At 45.6% G+C, this 20529-nt stretch overlaps 1 protein-coding gene across 3 annotated transcripts in view; it reads right to left on the reverse strand.

Annotated features, from left to right (window-relative positions):
* LOC147120367 (integrin alpha-6-like) overlaps positions 1–19608 on the reverse strand; it is a 100187-nt gene extending 80579 nt beyond the window's left edge. For all 3 annotated transcript variants that reach the window (XM_085986196.1, XM_085986194.1, XM_085986195.1), the window contains exon 1: positions 19338–19608. In XM_085986196.1, coding sequence (XP_085842322.1) covers positions 19338–19513 — 176 coding nt within the window. In that variant the 5' untranslated portion in view covers positions 19514–19608. The remainder of the gene's footprint in view (positions 1–19337) is intronic.
* Positions 19609–20529: the final 921 nt, after the last annotated feature.

Here is a 20529-nt window from a genome sequence, read left to right on the forward strand (position 1 = left end):
GGAAGACCCGTTGGAAGCTCCAGGCTGTTGATTCCCATTGCTTGCTTTTACTTTTAAATGGACACCCAGCAGCAGTTCGCAAGACCCACAGTCTTTGGAACAACAAAAGTCCAATAGCAGGAGAACTTTGAATTTACCCATAGATGCACTCTAACCCAAAGGCATCATTAATGCATGTACCTGGAAAATATATTTTTCTAGATCATTTGAACAAGGAATAATTGTTGTACAATCTGTACTGTTATTCATCTAATACTTTGCTCTTGATGTGTCTTCTTAGCTCAACAGAGAGAGCATACCTAATGAACTGCACTTTTCTTGACAACATATACCAACTTTCCAAAGTGCATTAATGTAAAGTGTTGCAATCACCAACTCCTGTTCCAATGTTTGATTAATGAAATGTACATTATTTACCTAAAGAAATAAAGGCTACACTTGAGGCCTATAAATCACTCTTGTGCTTTTTTAAATATAAACACACTCACAATAAGCATCTTAATCCCTCATCACAAATGGTGCGCTTATATTGCGGAACAGCTTTAGAAAACAGTTTTGTAATACAGGTGGCTGTCGTACATGCTGTATAAACCATCCCATCTATATTGCAGAGCCGATTCCATAGCAACTAAATAACAATACTGTTTTTAACATTTGGATTTGTAACTGTTTCTAGCTGTCATACCTGCACCAGTTCACTGCTGTATACAGGTGGAATGAGCCAAATCTGTCAGGTACGGTGCTCCTCACTTACTTTATAGTGCTGCTGCTGACAAGGGGCTTCCATAAAGACTGGCATGGGAAAAGGTTGCTGTGAAGTTATCAATGAATTATGCTTTTGTCAACTTTTACATTTAACCTAAAAACCTATCTTTTCACTGAAAATTTAAACATAAAGCAATACAAACAGAAAATGGTATCCACCTACAACTATCCTGGGCACAGTTTGTTCAAACCTAGACAGATGTGTGAATTAAACAGTTAACCACTACCCATTAGTATTACACATACCCCGTAAAAAAAATTCTATAGGAATGCATCAGATTATATTTCAGAAGTGTAATGTCAGCACTGTGCTTACAACAATAACAATTCATTCAGCATGCACAATTGGGGTTTTGTAACCAGCAATTTTACAGCTGGCCAGTTATGAAAGCTAATTGCTTAGCCAACTAGCCTCTTTGCCCTAGTTAACCCTTTGAGAGCTGAGAAGGAGAAAACAATCATTAAAAAAAATTAAGAGGCTGTTAGTAGGGAACTACAGGGCTACAGACATAGATATAAAGAGACCAGGCAACAGTTACCATCATAACTTTATCTAAACAAGAATACTGCACATCGTAACTTAAAATTAGGCAATCATGAGACCCAAATCTTCCAGCAAAAGATTTGTTTTGAATCTAAAGAATGTGGGTGGGGTATGAGGGGGGAGGGGAGGGTTTTATTATACTGGTGTGATTACAGAATGTGGGTGGGGTATGAGGGGGGAGGGGAGGGTTTTATTATACTGGTGTGATTACAGAATGTGGGTGGGGTATGAGGGGGGAGGGGAGGGTTTTATTATACTGGTGTGATTACAGAATGTGGGTGGGGTATGAGGGGGAGGGGAGGGTTTTATTATACTGGTGTGATTACAGAATGTGGGCGGGGTATGAGGGGGGAGGGGAGGGTTTTATTATACTGGTGTGATTACAGAATCCAAACTCACTGAAGGTTGAGAAACTTGCATGGCTACTTTCCAAGCACATGCATTAGAAATTAATATCAGAGATGGGCTACATGCAAACACTCTGTAAAACTGACCTATTCATTACTTTTGATAAAGCAAGTACAGTATGACCACCTTAACTGAAACATATGTTCCATATCAAGGAGAGAATTCAGCTTTTATAATACTTACTTTTCAGCCCAGTCTATAGAATATTCTGCTTTCATATCCAGGAGATTACTCGGTAGTCATTCGGTGGAACTAGCTCAAATATCGGTATTTAGTTTAATATTCATTAAATTTTACAGCTGCCACAATTAAACACTTTACCCAAAAACACCTATTTCTGGTGTAAAGAAACAAAAATGTTCTTTTGCCCATGTCTCAACTAACAACTCCTGCCTCACCCCAGGTTATGTAGCCTAATTGAACAATTATTTAAAAATAGACAGAAACAAAATGAAATACCACTATATTCATCATATAAAATTCTAAATTCAACTTAAGTGAGAAGAACATAGTGCATTTTTATTGCTTGGGGTGAAATTTTCATCTTATGTAACAGATGTCAGTGTTGAGAATGGAACATTTTCCATTTTTTGCATTCAGTCTTAGCATCACTTGCTCCTAGGTCAGTTACAGAATGAATTAAAAGACTAAGGCTGCGATTTCGCCATCGGAGGCGGGATCGCGACGGGAGAGGTTTGTTGGCGGGTCCCGGTCCCGCTCCCAGCTGCAGCCGCTCTGCGAAAAGGATTTTACGTGAATTGGGCTTGTTAAGCCCACCCTGCGTGTTACCCAGCCCAATTACAAGGTGCGGGTCTGGTGACGTCACCTGATGACGCATTTGTTGCCGGTATATTTAAAGGGGCCATGTCGCCATTTGCTCTCAATTCCGATTTAATGCTCCCGAGTGCTGGTTCAGGCAACAATGACTGCAGATAGACAAAGGACTGCACCACATTTCAATGATGACTCCCTCCATGTTCTTGTGGAGGGAGTCAGAGGACGCAGGGAGGTCCTATTCCCTGGGGATGGAAGGAGGAGACCTCCTCACCAGACAAAGGCAGCCTGGCTGCAAATAGCTGAGGAGGTCACTGCAAGGTGTGTGTTTGTTCGCACCTGGGTGCAATGTAGGAAGAGGTTTAATGATCTTCTGCGTTCAGGAAAAGTGAGTATAAAAGCACACTTACCTTCATTCTGCTGTGCCTGTCATTACATCCCCATCACTCTGCATTGCCAACCCTACTCCTGCACATCCTTACTCACCCCAACATCCCTTGCACCATCACCCATCCATCTCTCCCTATATACAGAATCACATCCCCATCTTACTATGCACCCCTCACACTCACCCTCATCATTAGGCAATGACAACAACTAACAACTCAAAAGGAGGCAACTTGGTATTGGCACCCCACGCCATCACAGTCTCCCTCTAAACATCTATCCCATCCATTCTTTACACTCATTCCATCACTCTCACTCAAATTTCTCTCGTTTCCTTTATTGCAGGAAAAGAGAGCCCACAATAAAAGGGAGAGGGAGAGAACAGGAGGAGGACCACCATCATTGGCTGTGCTCACCAACGCGGACGAGGCAGCTCTGGACATAACAGGAGTCGTTGGCCAGCCTGAAGTGGGGGATGGAGAGAGGGGCTCATTAGAACAACCTGGTGACAGAATTATTTTCCATACATCTTAGTTGGCATTCAAATGGGGTCTGATGTTAGGAGAAATTGAATGCTCATCATGTGCATAATGGGATATGTCTACAATCGACATATCACATGTCTAACTCATGTTGTTACTTTCCCACAAGGCTATCAAGAGCAACCCCCCACTGTCCAGGAGGAAGAACCGGAAGACTCCTCAGAGGATCCTCCAGCCTCTGAGGGAGCAGTGTCAGCAGAAATGAGCGCACCCAGCACCAGCGCAGAGATGCACACCTCAGTGGGTCCTATGTGAGATAGAGTAGTGTTGTCACCTGGAGTATCAGAAGTCACAAGTGAGCAAGATCAGATGGTGGAGACAGGGACAGCAGTGGAGACTCTTCGTCGGAGGCCGGAGGAGTCTCCTAGCTCTGCTGAGGCTGCATGCAGACGCTGAGCCTCGGGGGAGATCCAGGAAGAGGGCGATCCTGGAGCTTCAACAACAAGTTCAGGAGGCTCTGACAGGGTTTACAACCACTGTGACCGCGAGTCTGCATAGAATGGAGGAGTCCATTTCAAATATGAGCAACATCATGGCGCACGCACTGGCAACTGTAGGTTCTGCCATGGAAAGGATGGCCACCTCCATGGAGGACATAAATCGCCAGACTCAGGAGAACATGGTAACACTATTCTAAATAGATGGTCATCTATGGAGGATAGATGGGCATCTATTGAGGAGAGAAACCAGAGGTTCATGGATGTCCTTGTTATGATGAATGTCAGTACAGACATGGGTCCTCATGGCCCCACTGATGTGCAGTAAGGTGCTCTCCGTCTACTTGCTAGCGGAGAAGTGCGGGTGTGGCCCATGAGAGGGATGATGGTGGGAGGGGACGTGGAAGTGGCGGCTCCTCTCCAAGTGATCAAACTTCCACCCCTTTGCCAACCCCTCGGTCAGAGCCCCAGATGCCTCCCCGGACAGTGATGGCCAAGTCTGCCCCTGCACAGCCGCAGGAGGAGCAGACTTTGGTGGGGCCCTCAAAGGCTCCAAAACCCAGAGGACGACCGCCAAAAGCATCTAAGCAGGGAAGTGAGAAAGCTGCCTCTACATCTGCTGAAGCCACAGGAGTAGCACCATTTAGAAGCAGGCGTAAAAGAAAGATCCCACATAAATCGTCACAAGGGTAGTCACTTGGGTGATTTGCTATAAAGTAATGTTAAGTTTGTTCTTTTACTTTGTTGTAATAAATTATTTTTTTCTGAATGTTTGCATTCGTTGCCATATATATGCTCACAATTGGAAGTGGAAGAGTGAAGGTTTTATGTCCAGAAGTGGTGGTGACAGTGCAAGGAATGCACAGTACATTGTAGAGATGCTCTACAATGTTGAAGTGTTGAAGTGGGGTGATGCCAACCTTCATATGCATGTGGCAGCCACATGTCTGTGCTGCATAAAGTTAGGTGAATCTGGCATTGATTAGGCCATCCCTGGCATCACAGGCAGCAATATGCTCGCATTCTGGTTGCATTGGGTCAGCCGCCTCCTCCAGGTGTTCCTCATGCTGTTCCTCATGCTGAACCTCATTCTGCTCATCCTCCTCCTCTTCTGAAGAGGCTGTGCGCTCTGCGCCTTGTGCCTCATGCAGCACTAATCCTCGCTGCAGTGCTATGTTGTGCAGGACACAGCAGACAACAATGATTCTCGAGACCCTGGCTGGTGCATACTGAAGGGCTCCACCAGATCTGTCCAAGCATCTGAAGAGCATTTTGAGCAACCCTATAGTTTGCTCTGAGACTTCTGGTGGAAATGTGGCTTTGATTATAATGCTCCTCAGACCCGTTTGATAGCCTCCTCAAAGGTGTCATTAGCCACGTCTTCAGGAGATAGCCCTTGTCTCCAAGGAGCCAGCCGGAATGTTCGTTTGGCAGCGCGAAGAGCCAAGGGACAGTGGACTGGCGCAAGATGCAAGAGTCATGGTAGCTGCCAGGGAACTTGGCGCACAAATGCATGATGCTCTTCCTATGGGTGCACACCAGATACACTTTAAGGGAGTGGAAGCCCTTGCGGTTCACAAATACTACTGGGTTCTGATGGGGTACCCTGATGGCCACGTGTGTGCAGTTGATGATGCCCTGCACCCGTGGGAAGCCAGCCAGATTGACAAGGCCGAGCACCCGCTCAGTAACACTAGCTTCATCGGTGGAAAAGTGGATGTAATTGGCGGACCTGTCAAAGACGGCATCAGTAACCTGCGTGATGCATCTGTGGGCGGCCGACTGGGAGATGCCGCTAATGTCTGCTGCAGAACCCTTGGAAGTAGCCTGATGCAAAGAAGTAGAGGGCAGTGGTGACTTTGACAGCCACTGGTAAGGGGTGTCCATCCACTCCTCTGGGCTGCAGGTCTTCGAGCATTGTGCAAATGTCTGTGACTACCTGTCACAATAGTCTCAGCCTCCTTTGGCACTGCTGCTCAGTCATGTTGAGGAAGCTCATTCTCTGCCTGTAAACACTGTGTTGGGGGTATCTCCTGCGACATGGTGCAGCCCTGCACTGATGCCTTCTGCCCTGTGCAGCAGTGGGTGGTTGAGGATAAGGTTGGCGCTCTTGTTGTTGGTGCTGCTGGTGTGCCTGGTTCTGCTGCTGCTGTGGCTGGGGACCAGGGTGAGACAGTATAAATCATTCCCATTCTGCTGTTATATATGGCAGGTGAGGATGAGATGTTAGAAGCAATCTGTCAATGGGGAGGGAGGTTATTCCAAGGACGTGACAGTGGATATAGAGTTTACACCACATACTTACAGCCTCAATAAAGATCAGATGTGTCTTCCAAATCCTGAAAGCAGCAACTTCTGACATTGGAAAGTGAACAGATGTGAAATGTTAGCTTTTATACTACATTTGCAGCTGGGAACTATTCAGCTCAATTGAACTCCCAACCTACTTACCTGACGTGATCTCTGAACGACGTGAACCTCATTAAAAATGTGGTAAAGTAGAAATAGGCTTGCAAAATAGTAGTTAACAAGCATTTAACTATCTTAAATTCCTCCCCCATCGCTTGGTGTTGGGTCTGTTCTGCAATCGCAGACCCGACACTTTGGAAACTTCCATGGAGGCGGGTTCGTTGCGGGCTCCCAACCCGCTGTCAATCATTTTGATTTTGACAGCAGACCCGCCTCTGAACCCACCCTGAGTGCCAGCAAAACCACGGCCTAAAGTTCCCTTTACACAGCAAAAACAATGCAACCAAAACTACAACCACAAAGTAGTACCGCAACTGCACCAGTGGTATTTTTGTTGCCCACTTCAGACATTTTCATAATTTCCTTTACTGAAACTGTTAAATTACAATTGAATTAAGGGCTGCTCACTGCAGGTGTACAGGTATTGAGAATGCGTAACTCATTTCATTAGGAGAGAATTTCAGTCCATCAGCCTAAGACTAGGCTCAACTCTAGATGCTGGATGTGAAATTACAGGGGTTTTCACTCCTCCATTCATCTCCCAAAGGCACCAAATCTTGCTGAGTGCAGTTCCATGTACTAGCCAGCCCCCTTCTAGTATCTCACCCAAATGGCCATATAGTGAGTGTCAACTGGCTAACTGACCCAGCGGGGATCTGCACAGCTGAACCCATTCCGTTCTCATCCGAGATCCAAAAATGCTCACTTTTCAGCCAGTCATAAGTTGGAATTCTAGTTGATTTATCTCCTCCTTAAAGTGGAGGCCACTTGTAGTTCCCCAAGTGAGACTAAAAGACTGATTTTAACCCTGCCCGCTTGATGGAAACTAGGCGGGCGGACAGTAACATGGCCTCAGCAACTGACCCCCCATTGACTTCCTGCAGGTCGCAATTTTAACCTGCTCGTGAGCAGGCGAGAGGTGCACACACAAGAGGCAGCGGGTCCTTCTTTAAAAACACAGATCAGGCTCTGAATAAGTCATTGGAACCCGACTGAAATTTTAACGCCGTGACTTCCCCGCCAGCCCAACCTAGCGGCAAGGAGCTGGGGCCAGAAGAGGCCCAGAAAGGTGAATTTTAAAAAAATCAGAAAAATATTTAATTCTGAAAAACAATCATCTCCAAACAAAACAGTGTCATTGGAGATCTCCAGGTTTTGTTCTGAAATTGACATTTAAAAATAACAAAACTGAACTTGAATATGTGCTACTGACTAGCCATAAGGCACAGCACTGATCAAAACTGATTTTGTCTTGCAGTTCTGCTAGTTCAATATGTTTCAGCTTCTTTGATCAATTATAGTTAATCAGCAACTTATTGGATAATCAAGGCAACCCTCTAAACTTCTAATGCATCCCTTTAAAACATGCAACGCAAAGTGTAAATATTTCCTAACTGCCATAATAATTGAGGGTTGTAAACTCGGACTGTATTAACTACACAAGTGAAGAGGCCTTTTTTCAATGGACAACGGCACATGATATCACAACAGTGATACTCTGAAAGATAGTGACATACAGACGGAACACGATGCAAATTGTAAGCATCAGTAATTTAACTAATCTATTTGCATCCTCGCAAACAATAAAATCTAGTTTTACAGGGTCCATTTGCTGTTGGTGTAATAGTGATCTTTAGTGGGATATCTACTTCATCACAGTTGGCTTTACCTTGAAGACCAGCTGCAAACTTCAACACTGCATTTATGCAGATGCACAACTGGCTGCACCTTTTGACCAATGCGCCCTTGTATAAATGTCGAGATTAAGGTCCGAGCATCAGAGATCGGCTACACCATGTGAGCATCAAAGGGGGATGGGATGGAATGGAATGGAATGCGATGCGGAAAGAGACTGACGTAATTAAGCCGCTGTCCGGCATAATGATCTAGACTTCAATGTGAGCGAGCGAGGTTGACCTGGGGTGATTGTTTTTAGTGGAGTCCCAAAGATCGACAGCGGTCAAGATGAGACAGTAAGAGACGTGTCTCCCCAGCTGCAGGTCTGAACAAACTGGGTAGATAAATGCTACTGAAGCTGTGCAAGACCCGTGAACCGGAAGCCAACTGAATTAAATCAACATAAAAGCAGCTACTGAGAAGAAACCTAATGGCACTTAGGTCAACCACTCTTTCTGCTACTCACGAATTACAATAGTTGCTGAAATGAAGAGACCGGCACTACTGCCTGGGGTTACTTCTGGTGCAGAGCTTCACACGCTCATCAACAACAATTTGTATTTGTTTAGCGCCTTTAACGTAGTAAAACGTCCCAAGGCGCTTCACAGGAACGTTATCAAACTAAATTTGACACCGAGTCACATAAGGAGGTATTAGTGCAGATCTTGGTCAAAGAGATAGGTTTTAAGGCACGACTTAAAGGTTTAGGGAGGGAAATCCAGAGCTTGGGGCCTAGGCAGCTGAAGGCAGGCCGCCAATGGTGAAGCGATTAAAATCGGGCATGCTCAGTGTCTTGTTTTGCACACTTTGTACAAAAATAATAAATTGCAGGACAACGGAGTATTACAGTTTAACTCTTTTATTAAGCATTAGGTCTGTGATCTTACTCATACAGCACCATGGGGTTACAGCCTGGCATTAGGACCCCTAGCCTGGGTCTTCAAAACAATAGTAGTCCTTACAGATGCCTGCAGGCCAATGACAACTCAGCATGTGATCACATGTGAATATAATAGGTATTCCTTACAGATGCCTGCAGGCCAATGATAATTCAATATGCAAATGTTACATCCCCGTTCTTTTAAAAGAAAAATGTTATGCATTACTTTTAAACCTTTCTTCTACCTAATGTTCTCGGTAACATAAACATATAAGTAAACTCAGCATTTAACTAGCACTGAAAACATCTCAACATTTCAATAACGATGTACAGTTTTTTTTAGGGCAGCGATCCGCCTACACCCTTTGACAGTTCACAAGTCAAGGATAACTCTAGGTTTGACCTCTCATCCCGACCTTGTGTGGTATGAAACTGAGCATGCTTCTGAATCGGTCAACAATTCAGGTTCAGGTAAGTATGATGTGCTTTGTGTATTGCTCTGTTCATCACACTCTGTTGAACTGATCCTCTCGTCGGAATAATGGTGTTGTTCCTTGGTGTTCAGGAGGTGCCTGCGATTGCGGCGGTGCACCTGTCCTTCTGGGGTGCGGACGTGATACGTTCGCTCAGTGTCAGCTGGCTGGATGACGACTGCTGGCTTCCAGTAGTCATGCTCATGGATTCTGACGGATTCTCCATTGTGCAGCGGCGGCAGTAGTAGCAGACCTGTCATAGTATCACTTTTGGTGTTGCTGTCTCTGTACACGTTTTGCATGCACTTGCTTGCAGCTGACGACCTCTGGCTGCAGCTGCTGGTTGGTGCTTGGAAGGATTGAGCGAAGTCTGCGGCTCATCAACAGCTGTGCTGGTGACTTGAAGTTGTCAACCGGAGTGTTGCAGTACTCAAGGAGACTGATGTAGGGGTCTCTTTTGTCCGCTTTGGCTTTGTCCATGAGTGTTTTTGCAATCTGGACAGTTTTTTCCACAAGGCCATTACTTTGAGGGTAATGTGGGCTTGATGTGACATGTGTGAAATCCCATGCCTTGGCAAACGACTCGAACTCTTTTGATTTGTATTGGGGGCCATTGTCTGAGACTAAAGTCTTTACCATGCCATGCCTGGCAAAGGCTGCCTTTAGCTTGTGGATCACAGCTGCAGATGTGGTGCTGTGAAGCTTGTCCAGTTCAAAAAATCTGTTGTAGTAATCAACAGTCACTATGTAGTCCTCGTTGTTCCATGTGAACAGATCCGTTGCCATGACCTGCCAGGGCCTGTCTGGGATATGGTGAGGTATCATGGGCTCTTTGACATTTGATGGGCGGCGTTCTAGACAAATGGAACATTTTCCGACAATGTCCTCAATGTGTTTGCACATTCCGGGCCAAAACATAATGTCACGTGCTCTTTGTTTGCATTTTTCCATGCCCATATGTCCAGCATGAATTTTTGTCAACATCTCTTCTCTGAGACTGGTAGGAATGATGATTTTCTCCCCTTTGAAGATGATTCTGTTGATTTGTGACAGTTTGTCTCTGTGGTTCCAGAATTCAGATATGCTCTGAGGGCATTTCCTCCTTTCCTCAGGCCATCCTTCATGTATGACTTTGCTCAGCAGTGTGAGTTGTGCATCTTTCTCTGTTCCTGCTCGGATCTCCTTCAGTTTTGAGTCACTCACAGGTAAGCTGTTGTACACCATGTGCACCTGCACATCCATGCCTTCACTGAGGCTGCTGTCCTGGTAGCTAAGAGACTTTCTGGAGAGCGTGTCTGCGACAGGAATGTCTTTGCCTGGACGGTGAATGATTGTGAAGTCGTACTTCTGTAGCTGAAGGATCATTTTCTGTAGCCTTGGTGGGGCTGCGGCTAGTGGTTTCCTCATGATTGACTCGAGGGGCTTGTGGTCGGATTCCACAATAACTTGTCGGCCATAGACGTACTGGTGGAAACGCTTACATCCAAACAGAATTGCATATAGCTCTTTCTCGATTTGAGCATAGTTGATTTCACAGTCTGTGAGAGATCTGGAAGCGTAGCCGATGGGCTTTCCTTCTTGCAGTAATACTGCGCCTAGTCAGTACTTTGACGCGTCCACTTGTAGTCTGAGCTCTTTGTTGGGGTCGAAGTAGGCAAGAACTGGTCCTGGTTCTCTGGTGATTAGGTCTTTCATTTTCTGAAATGCTGTGTCATGTTGTTTGTCCCACAGGAACTCATTGGATTGAGCAACTGACACATGGGTGCGTTGATTTCGGAGAGGCTCGGGGCAAACTTGGCTAAGTAGTTAACCATGCCTAGTACTGTCTCCAGCTCTGCGCGGTTCTTCGGCGGCTCCATCTTCTTGATGGCGGAGATTTTCTCTGGATCCGGCTTAATGCCATCAGTTGAGAGGTGATGCCCGAAATAACTGATCTCGGTGGATCCGATTATGCTTTTCTCGGGGTTGAGCCGGATACCTTTCTCCCGTGATCTTTGTAGCATCGCACGGAGGTTCCTGTCATGTTCCTCTCTAATCCTGCCATAGATGAGGATGTCGTCTACGATTACAATTACGACTACTCCGTCGAGGCCTTCATAGGTTTCGTTGATCTTCCGCTGGAATTCATCCTGAGCTGAGATAAGACCAAATGGTAAACGCAGAAATCGGTAGCGTCCAAATGGTGTGTTGAATGTTGTTAGCTTAGATGACTCTTCCGTGAGCTTGATAGTCCAGTATCCTGATCGTGCGTCCATTACACTGAAGTAACGTGCTCCCACTAGCTTGGGTGTGATGTTATCTAGCATTGGTAGAGGGTAGTGAGGGCGTTTGATAGCCTTGTTCAAATCTCTGGGGTCGAGACAGACTCTGAGCTTGTCTGTACGTGGTTTCTCAACCACTACTAACGCGTTGCCCCACTCTGTCGGTTCTGTTTCCTGGACGATGATTTCTGTATTCTCCATGCTCAGCAGCTCCTCCTTCAGGCGACTACGTAGAGCAAGGGGTATCCTTCTCGGTGGGCAAACCACAGGGGTTGCTGCTGGGTCAAGGTGAATAGTGCATTCACCTGGGAATAGTCCGATTCCTTTGAAAACGTCAGCAAACTCCTCCATGACTGTCTGCTTCTCAACTGGTGCTGTCAATGATAGCACTAGCTTGACGAGGTCCATGTCTAAACATGCCTTTAGACCTAGCACTGGAGGTGCTCGAGTGTCAACAATGTAAAAGTCCAACATCATGTCGCTTTCTTTGTACTTGCATCTCATCACGCATGTGCCTTTTAAAATGAGCTGCTCACCCCCATAGCTGGTCAGTCTGCATGAGGTGGGCTGTAGCTCACACTCATCCTTCAAGCTGTGATACTCACTCAGAGGAATTACATTAACCTGAGCTCCAGTGTCTAGTTTAAACCTAAGCTCTGTGCCCTGTTTTCCTATCTCAATATCTGCAAAGGTTTGCTCAGTCTCTGAAATCTGTTTTTTCTGTGACACAGAATCAATAAACAGTTCCTCTGCATTTGGCTCTCTATCTGGCATTTGGCTGTCACTCACTGTGTGTACTGCTTTCCAAAAGCAGTCCTGCAAACTTTAGCAAAGTGGTTCCGTTTACCACATTTAGCACATTGCCTTCCTTTGGCAGGGCAATGCTCCTTTTCCCCATGCACCTTGTTTCCACAATATCCACAGTTTTTGAAGCGTTTTATGTCTGTGTCGCTCATTTTTAGAACTCTCTCTGTTCTTTCTGTTCTGAAACACGCTCTCTGGGCTGTGTTCTTTGGCGTGTGTCTATTAACTGCGTGCACTGTCTGTTCACGCGAGCTGCTCGTGGCGCCGGTTATGGTTTTCAACTGTGCTTGGGCTATCTCATGCGATCTAGCTATGTCCATAGCTTTGTCCAGCGTTAGCCCGGACCCAACATTCAAAAGTTTCTCTCTCACTTTAGCTGAATGTATTCCAAACACGATGCGGTCTCTGACCATCTCATCTTTATCTGTATATTCACAGTCTTTTACCAGCAGTTTTAACTCTGTCATGAACTGTTCAAACGACTCACTAGCTCCTTATACTTTCTCCTGAAACTTGTACCTAGCGAATATCGTATTTGTCTTGGGCATCACATATGATTCAAAACGGTCAAAATAACTTTTCAGTACCTTTGCTTCATCCGCGGTGAGAGACCATGTGTTAAAAATGTCTCTCCCTTTTTCTCCGATCCACAGGAGTAGATAGCTGCATCTTTCTTCCTCCCCTTTGCTTTTCAGTGGACCCGAGAACATCAACTCCACGTGTTGCTTGAACTTGCGCCATTCTCTAGGTAAGTTTAAAGATTCCCAATTCATTCGACGGAAGGGAGCTCCAACGATGTCCATTTCAAATCCCTGTTCTGACACCATGTCTTGTTTTGCACACTTTGTACAAAAATAATAAATTGCAGGACAATGGAGTATTACAGTTTAAACTCTTTTATTAAGCATTAGGTCTGTGATCTTACTCATACAGCACAGTGGGGAAAAGCCTGGCATTAGGACCCCTAGCCTGGGTCTTCAAAACAATAGTAGTCTTTACAGATGCCTGCAGGCCAATGACAACTCAGCATGTGATCACATGTGAATATAATAGGTATTCCTTACAGATGCCTGCGGGCCAATGATAATTCAATATGCAAATGGTACACTCAGGGGCACTAAAGATAAAAATGTACCCCTTGGTTTCAAATTTCTCCCTTACAAAGTAACACCATTACTACAATAGGTTTAAGGTCTACAGCAGGGTTTTGTTTCCCAAGAGCAACCATGTAAAGAAAACACTCAGCTGCAAAATGTGCAAGGAGTTCCTAGAACTTTTCATTCCAAAGATCAAGTGTGTTCCCTCAGCCATTTCAACCTCCTACCTTCCCAGCACTGACCTTCCCCCCACCCTTTCCATACCCCACTTCCAACCTCAAATCACTCAGTAACTTATCTGTCATTAAGCTCAGCTCCACGAGACCCACCCTCTTGACCCAACTACTTGCCAAATAACTACCTCTCCTGGGCCTAATGCTTTCTCACATCATTAACAGCTCCATTTCCTCTGGCTGTTCCTCCACCCTTCAAAACTGCCATCACCCAACTCCTCAAACTTCTCCAATTACCACCCTGTTGCTAACTTCCCTCTCCTCCCATCTGTCCTCAAGCATGTTGCCACCCAGCTCTGTGCCTATCTTTCCTGTCACTTCCTGCTCAAATGCCTTCATTCTGGTTTCTGTTCTGCCCGCAGCACCAAGACCAGCCTAGTCAAAGTCAGCAAAGACATCCATTTTGATACAACCACAATGCACTCTCTCTGTCTTCCTCAACATCTCTGTGGTATTCAGCAGTTAACTGCTCCATCCTCCAACATGGATTTACAAAAGGTAAATCGTGCTACACTAATCTACTGGAATTTTTTGAGGATGTAACTGATAAAATAGATAAGGGAGAACCAGTGGATGTGGTGTATTTGGACTTTCAAAAGGCTTTCGATAAGGTCCCGCATAAGAGATTATCGTGTAAAGTTAAGGCACATGGGATTGGGGGCAAGGTATTGACTTGGATAGAGAACTGGTTGGCAGACAGAAAGCAAAGAGTTGGAATAAACGGGTCTTTTTCCGAGTGGCAGGCAGTGACTAGTGGGGTACCGCAGGGATCGGTCCTTGGACCCCAGCTATTCACAATATATATTAATGATCTAGACGAGGAAACTAGATGTAATATCTCCAAGTTTGCAGATGACACAAAGCTGGGTGGGCGTGTGTGCTGTGAGGAGGATGCCGAGAAACTCCAGGATGATTTGGACAGGATGGGTGATTCGGCAGAAGCATGGCAGATGCAATATAATGTGGATAAATGTGAGGTTATCCACTTTGGTGTCAAAAACAGGAAGGCAGATTATTATCTGAATGGCAATAGATTGGGAGAAGGGGAAGTGCAACGAGACATGGGTGTCCTTGTGCACCAGTCGCTGAAGGTAAGCATGCAGATGCAGCAGGCGGTTAAGAAGGCAAATGGTATGTTGGCCTTCGTAGCATAGAAACATAGAGATAGGAACAGGAGTAGGCCATTCGGCCCTTCGAGCCTGCTCCGCCATTCAATGAGATCATGGCTGATCTTCGTCTGAGATCATAGCTGATCTTACCAGTTCAGTACCCCGTCCCCGCCTTTTCACCGTAACCCTTAATCCCCTTAGCCTTCAGAAATATATCCAATTCTCTCTTGAAAATATTTATTGAATTAGCCTTCACAGCCCTCTGTGGCAGGGAATTCCACAGGCTCACCACTCTTTGAGTGAAGAAATTCTTCCTCATCTCTGTTTTAAATGATTTGCCCGCTATTTTTAGACTGTGGCCCCTGGTTCTGTGCTCCCCTGCCATTGGAAACATTCTCTCTGAATTCAGCCTGTCCAGGCCTGCCATAATTTTATATGTTTCGATGAGATCCCCTCTCAATCTTCTAAACTCCAGTGAGTACAAGCCCAAACTATTCAATCTCTCCTCGTAGGTCATTCCCGCCATTCCAGGTATCAGCCTGGTGAATCGCCGCTGCACTCTTTCCATGGCAAGAACATCCTTCCGCAGATGGGGCGACCAAAACTGTACACAATACTCCAGATGCGGTCTCACCAGCACCTTGTACAGCTGTAGTAAGGTATCCCTATTCCTATACTCGAACCCCCTTGATATGAAGGCCAACATACCATTTGCCTTCTTAATCGCCTGTTGCACCTGCATGCTCTCCTTCAGTGACTGGTGCACAAGAACACCCAGGTCCCTCTGCACTTCCCCATCTCCCAATCTATTGCCATTTAGATAATAATCTACCCTCCTGTTTTTACCCCCAAAGTGGATAACCTCGCATTTATCCACATTATAGTGCATCTGCCACGTATCCGCCCATTCCCCCAACCTGTCCAAATCGCACTGTAGCCTCCTGACATCCTCATCAGAGCCCACCCCTCCTCCTAGTTTAGTGTCGTCAGCGAATTTGGAAATATTGCATCCAATTCCCTGATCCAGATCATTTATATATATTGTGAACAGCTGGGGTCCCAGGACAGATCCTTGCGGCACCCCGCTGGTCACTGCCTGCCACTCCGAAAACGAGCCGTTTATTCCAACTCTCTGTTTTCTATCCGCCAGCCAGTTCTCTATCCACGTTAATACTTTGCCCCCAATCCCATGAGCCTTAATTTTGCATGATAATCTTTTGTGTGGAACCTTATCGAAGGCTTTCTGGAAGTCAAGGTACACCACATCCACTGGCTCTCCCCCATCTATTTTACCAGTTACTTCCTCAAAAAATTCCAGCAGATTAGCGAGAGGGTTTGAGTACAGGAACAAGGATGTCTTGCTGCAGTTGTACAGGGCCTTGGTGAGACCACATCTTGAGTATTGTGTGCAGTTTTGGTCACCTTATCTGAGGAAGGATGTTCTTGCCATGGAGGGAGTTCAGTGAAGATTCACCAGGCTGATACCTGGGATGGCAGGAATGACGTATGAGGAGAGATTGGGTCGAATGGGCTCATACTCGCTGGAGTTTAGAAGAATGAGAGGGGATCTCATTGAAACTTATAAAATTCTGACAGGACTGGACAGACTAGATGCAAGAAGGATGTTCCCGATGGTCAGGGAGTCCAGAACCAGGGGTCACAGTCTAAGGATAAGGGGTAAGCCATTTAGGACAGAGATGAGGAGAAATTTCTTCACCCAGAGAGTGGTGAACCTGTGGAATTCTCTACCACAGAAGGCAGTAGAGGCCAATTCATTAAATATATTCAAGAAGGAGTTAGATATATTTCTTAAGGCTAAAGGGATCAAGGGATATGGGGAGAAAGCAGGGACAGGGTACTGAATTTGCATGATCAGCCATGATCGCATTGAATGGCGGAGCAGGCTTGAGGGGCCGAATGGCCTACTCCTGCTCCTATCTTCTATGTTTCTTCAATCATCTTGCCTCTGTAGTCCATCTCCATGGCAACACCATAATTTGGTTCCACTCCTAACTATCCTCAATAGTCAAGAGATCTTCTGCAATCACTTCCAATCGCACCCTCACATGGTTGCCTTGGGAGTGCCCCAAATTCCCAGTCTCAGCCCCTCCTTTACTTGTGTACAGCTGCTCCTCAGCAACATCATCTGTAGGCATAGGGTCAACTTATATATATATATACCCTGCCTCACTGCCACCAATGTGCCGCCTGACTGACATCAAGTCATGAATGACAGACAAGAGTGCAGCTAATAAGTCAGAATACCCAAAATTTTGTACTGTAGTCCCTGATTCTATCCTCCTCCCCAACTGCTCAGGATGTCCCGAGGTCATGAAAGCACTACATAAATGCAACTTTGTTTTTCTTTGCTTACGCCAACTGAACCTAAGGGTGTGAAACCTCAGTGTCGTAGCCGTCAATGAAGCTGGCTATGCCCACCATTGAAACATTGCCCATCTGTACTTTACCTCCACTGCCACTGCAACCCTCCCCGGTGCTCTCCTTATGGCCTCCTAAATTCCATCCAATATAAACTTTGACTAGTCAGAAACTGCCACCTTCATTCTATCCCACATGAAGTCACCCCTCCCATCACAACTGTCCTTATCTTCCATTGGGCTCCAGTTCTCTTAACACACTGAATTCAAAATCTTCATCCTCATTTAAGTCCTTCCAGAACTTCAGCACTCCTCACTTCCGGAACCTCCTCCAACCTTATATGCAAGCACACACCCTTCAGACTCAGGTCTGCATTGTATTCCCCCTTCCCTCCAATCTACCTTAGTTTGCAGAGCCTTCGGGTGTCTTGATCACTCTGGAATGCTCTCCCTAAAGCACCTCCCCCTTGCTACCTCCCTCCCCACTTTCAAAAGCCACCTCTAAGATCTCCATTTTTGACCATTCCTGCGGTCACCTCCTCTAATTCTTCGACTATTGCTTGCCGTCTATTTCTACCTTTAAATCACCTTGATATTTTCTCACATTAAAAGGTGCTATGTAAATACAACTTGTTGCCTTTGTGATATTGAATCAACCCCAATCATATCACAAACATGATGACAGACCTAACTGTGTAGCGCTCCACATCTAAAATATATTCTAATATGATAAACATAAAACAATTTTCAAATCTGTAAAAAAAAACTTTTATTGCATGTGCTTAATTGAATACAGAATACATCAGGTTTACGGATAATAAACTACTTGGTGTGAAATGAATAATACTTGCTAATAGCATTCTCAGAAATGGGACGTTTCAAAGACGGGATTTGTCAGAGGGTCATTAATTCCAGAAGAAAGAAAAAAGGCATTCAACAGCTTTTAATTTTTAAAAGAATTCCGCTGGCGTCGCCGCCCCCACGTGTACCCTCTGCACCGAGTGAATGGGGCTGCAGGATTACTGTGGACTTACGTCAGGGTCCAGTCTGGTCCGTCAGCAGAATAAGGCACCATAGCAACCAGACCCCGCCACCCGGCGTCTGAGGAGGGCGGGCCCGCGGCGCTCCAGCCAATGGCACCCACCCCACCCCACCCCCACTCAACACATTCACAACAAAGTTTGTATATTGTAGTGATGCACGGTGAAGAAAGTTGCTCTCACCGCGAATTAGGCGAGACGTGCAAATAACTAAAGATGTTACAACAAGAGACCTACTTATGGAAACTTTTAAGGCTATTACATTTGCTCGGAGAACAACCTGCTTCTTGGGTGAAAGGACAGCAGTTGAATGGTAATAAGGCTTCTCGGGTAAATCTCTGACCCTTTCACTGGAGACAATCGGGGTCAACTCGGCCGACAATGCAACTTCTGCAGATTCTCTGCTCCGGCCCCCGCAGGACTCAGCGGTGTGTCGGCCGGCAACAATCAGCGCTGCCCTGAATACCAATGATCGCTTCACCCTGAAACAATCGCTGCTCTCCTCAAAGGAGGCGACACACACTGGTGCACTTTTCAATCAAAACAATCCCTTGGGGTATTCCTATTTGTAATAAGATTTTAAATATTAAAACGCTTTGCAGTCAATGCTAAAAGCCGAAAAAGCGCCTGGCAAAGATCAATGGGAATAACCGAACAATAAAGCGCTATGTTGGCAGCCGAGCGCATGGCGCTAACGGGCAGCGTCTCCATGGACTTAATCCCCAAATGAGTGTTTCGGTGTGAAGTGTTGCGCGGTCGGGAGGGACACCGAGAGCCGGACGTGACCTTTCTACACCAACCGACAGCCGCCTGGTAGTGAAGTTCACTCCAAGCAGGTACGGCAGCTGCAGACGGAAACTTCTTGCTGCAGTTAGTTGGTTAACATTTCGCACAAGCTTAAAGTCCGATAAACCTGCTCGAATGGAATCACTTCAGCTGAAGTGTGCGGGGCTGTCCCGGCTCACAGCACAGCATACAGGAGACTTGCTCTTGCATTCCTCTAGAGTTTGAAAGTACTGTCTTCTTCATTTAAAACAAATCAAATATACAGATACTTACACTATTTCATCCGATGGTGTTAGCTGCCTATGCATAGCAAGAGAAAACCCAAACAAGCTGGACGCGTCCCCGGTTTTCTTAATGAAATTTTCGGTATCCAAGTTAAAAGCTAAAGTCCATTTCTTGAGGGAAAACAAAGACAGGTAGATAAGAAGCCACTGCTCCGCGGCCGCCATATCGGAAATGCCTCCTGATCTCTCTGAAAGTGCTGCTAATGTAATGTCTCCTCTCTGACTCTTATTCTGAGTAGCCGCCTTGTGTTGGAGATGAGATTATAAAGTGACGGTGACGCCTTGCCCCGCCCCGCCCCTCTCTGCCACTATCAATGCCTCACCAACTTCAGTAAGGTGGAACCCGCCGCAAGTAACCTGAACCCAGCCCAGAGCGTCAGCTTCCTCTCTGCCGCACCCAAGTCCAGTCCAACCCCAGTCTCTTCCATCTACTGCCAGACGCCGCTCAAACTTGTACCACTCCAACAAAACAAGAGCCTCTCAAAGCACTACAAGTATTTCAACACGAAGCAACAGCCCTAATCATGGAGAACATGCCCATGGAGGCATTAAATATTTTTACTTTGCAATTTTATAGAGGCAACTAATTGTTAATATATCCTGTGAATATTATTGGATTATTGTTGACCTCTAATGGTAATTTATAAAATTCTGCAGTCAGCCTCTCTAATTGTTACATGTGAATAGAGTACTGGTAAATATATATCACTCGTGCACACAGGTAATCAAGACCAATTTGATTTTTTCAGGTCAAACAATAATAGGGGGGGTGGGGGGGGGGGATAATGGAACTAATGTGGGAGAGGGGGAGAGGATGGGCAAATTTTCATCCATCTGCAGTCACCCATAATGGGTCGAGCTGCTTTATTTTCCAAATAAAAACATTCTGTCCCGACACTTTGCTTAGTTTTAGAATTTTCCCTAGGTACAGTTTGGGCTGTCATATGATGTTCAATGGCATATTTTTCCAGTTTAGATTCTGAGACCACTCACTTTTTGATATATTATAAATATTTATATTTAATATTTATATTTAAAATATATTAAGAGAAGCGAGGGAAGAGGGAGGGGAGAGTATGGAAGGGGAGGGAGAGGAATAAAACAGCTGAAGCCAACTTTAGTAGAAAGTTATATGTACATGCAAGCAAATAGAAAGCCGGGGCCTCGAACTCCAGTGGCCA

This window comes from Somniosus microcephalus, chromosome 4 (genome assembly GCF_052327205.1).
Source record: "Somniosus microcephalus isolate GS21.2 chromosome 4, FLI_Smic_1.0, whole genome shotgun sequence".
NCBI classification, from domain to species: Eukaryota; Metazoa; Chordata; class Chondrichthyes; order Squaliformes; family Somniosidae; genus Somniosus; species Somniosus microcephalus.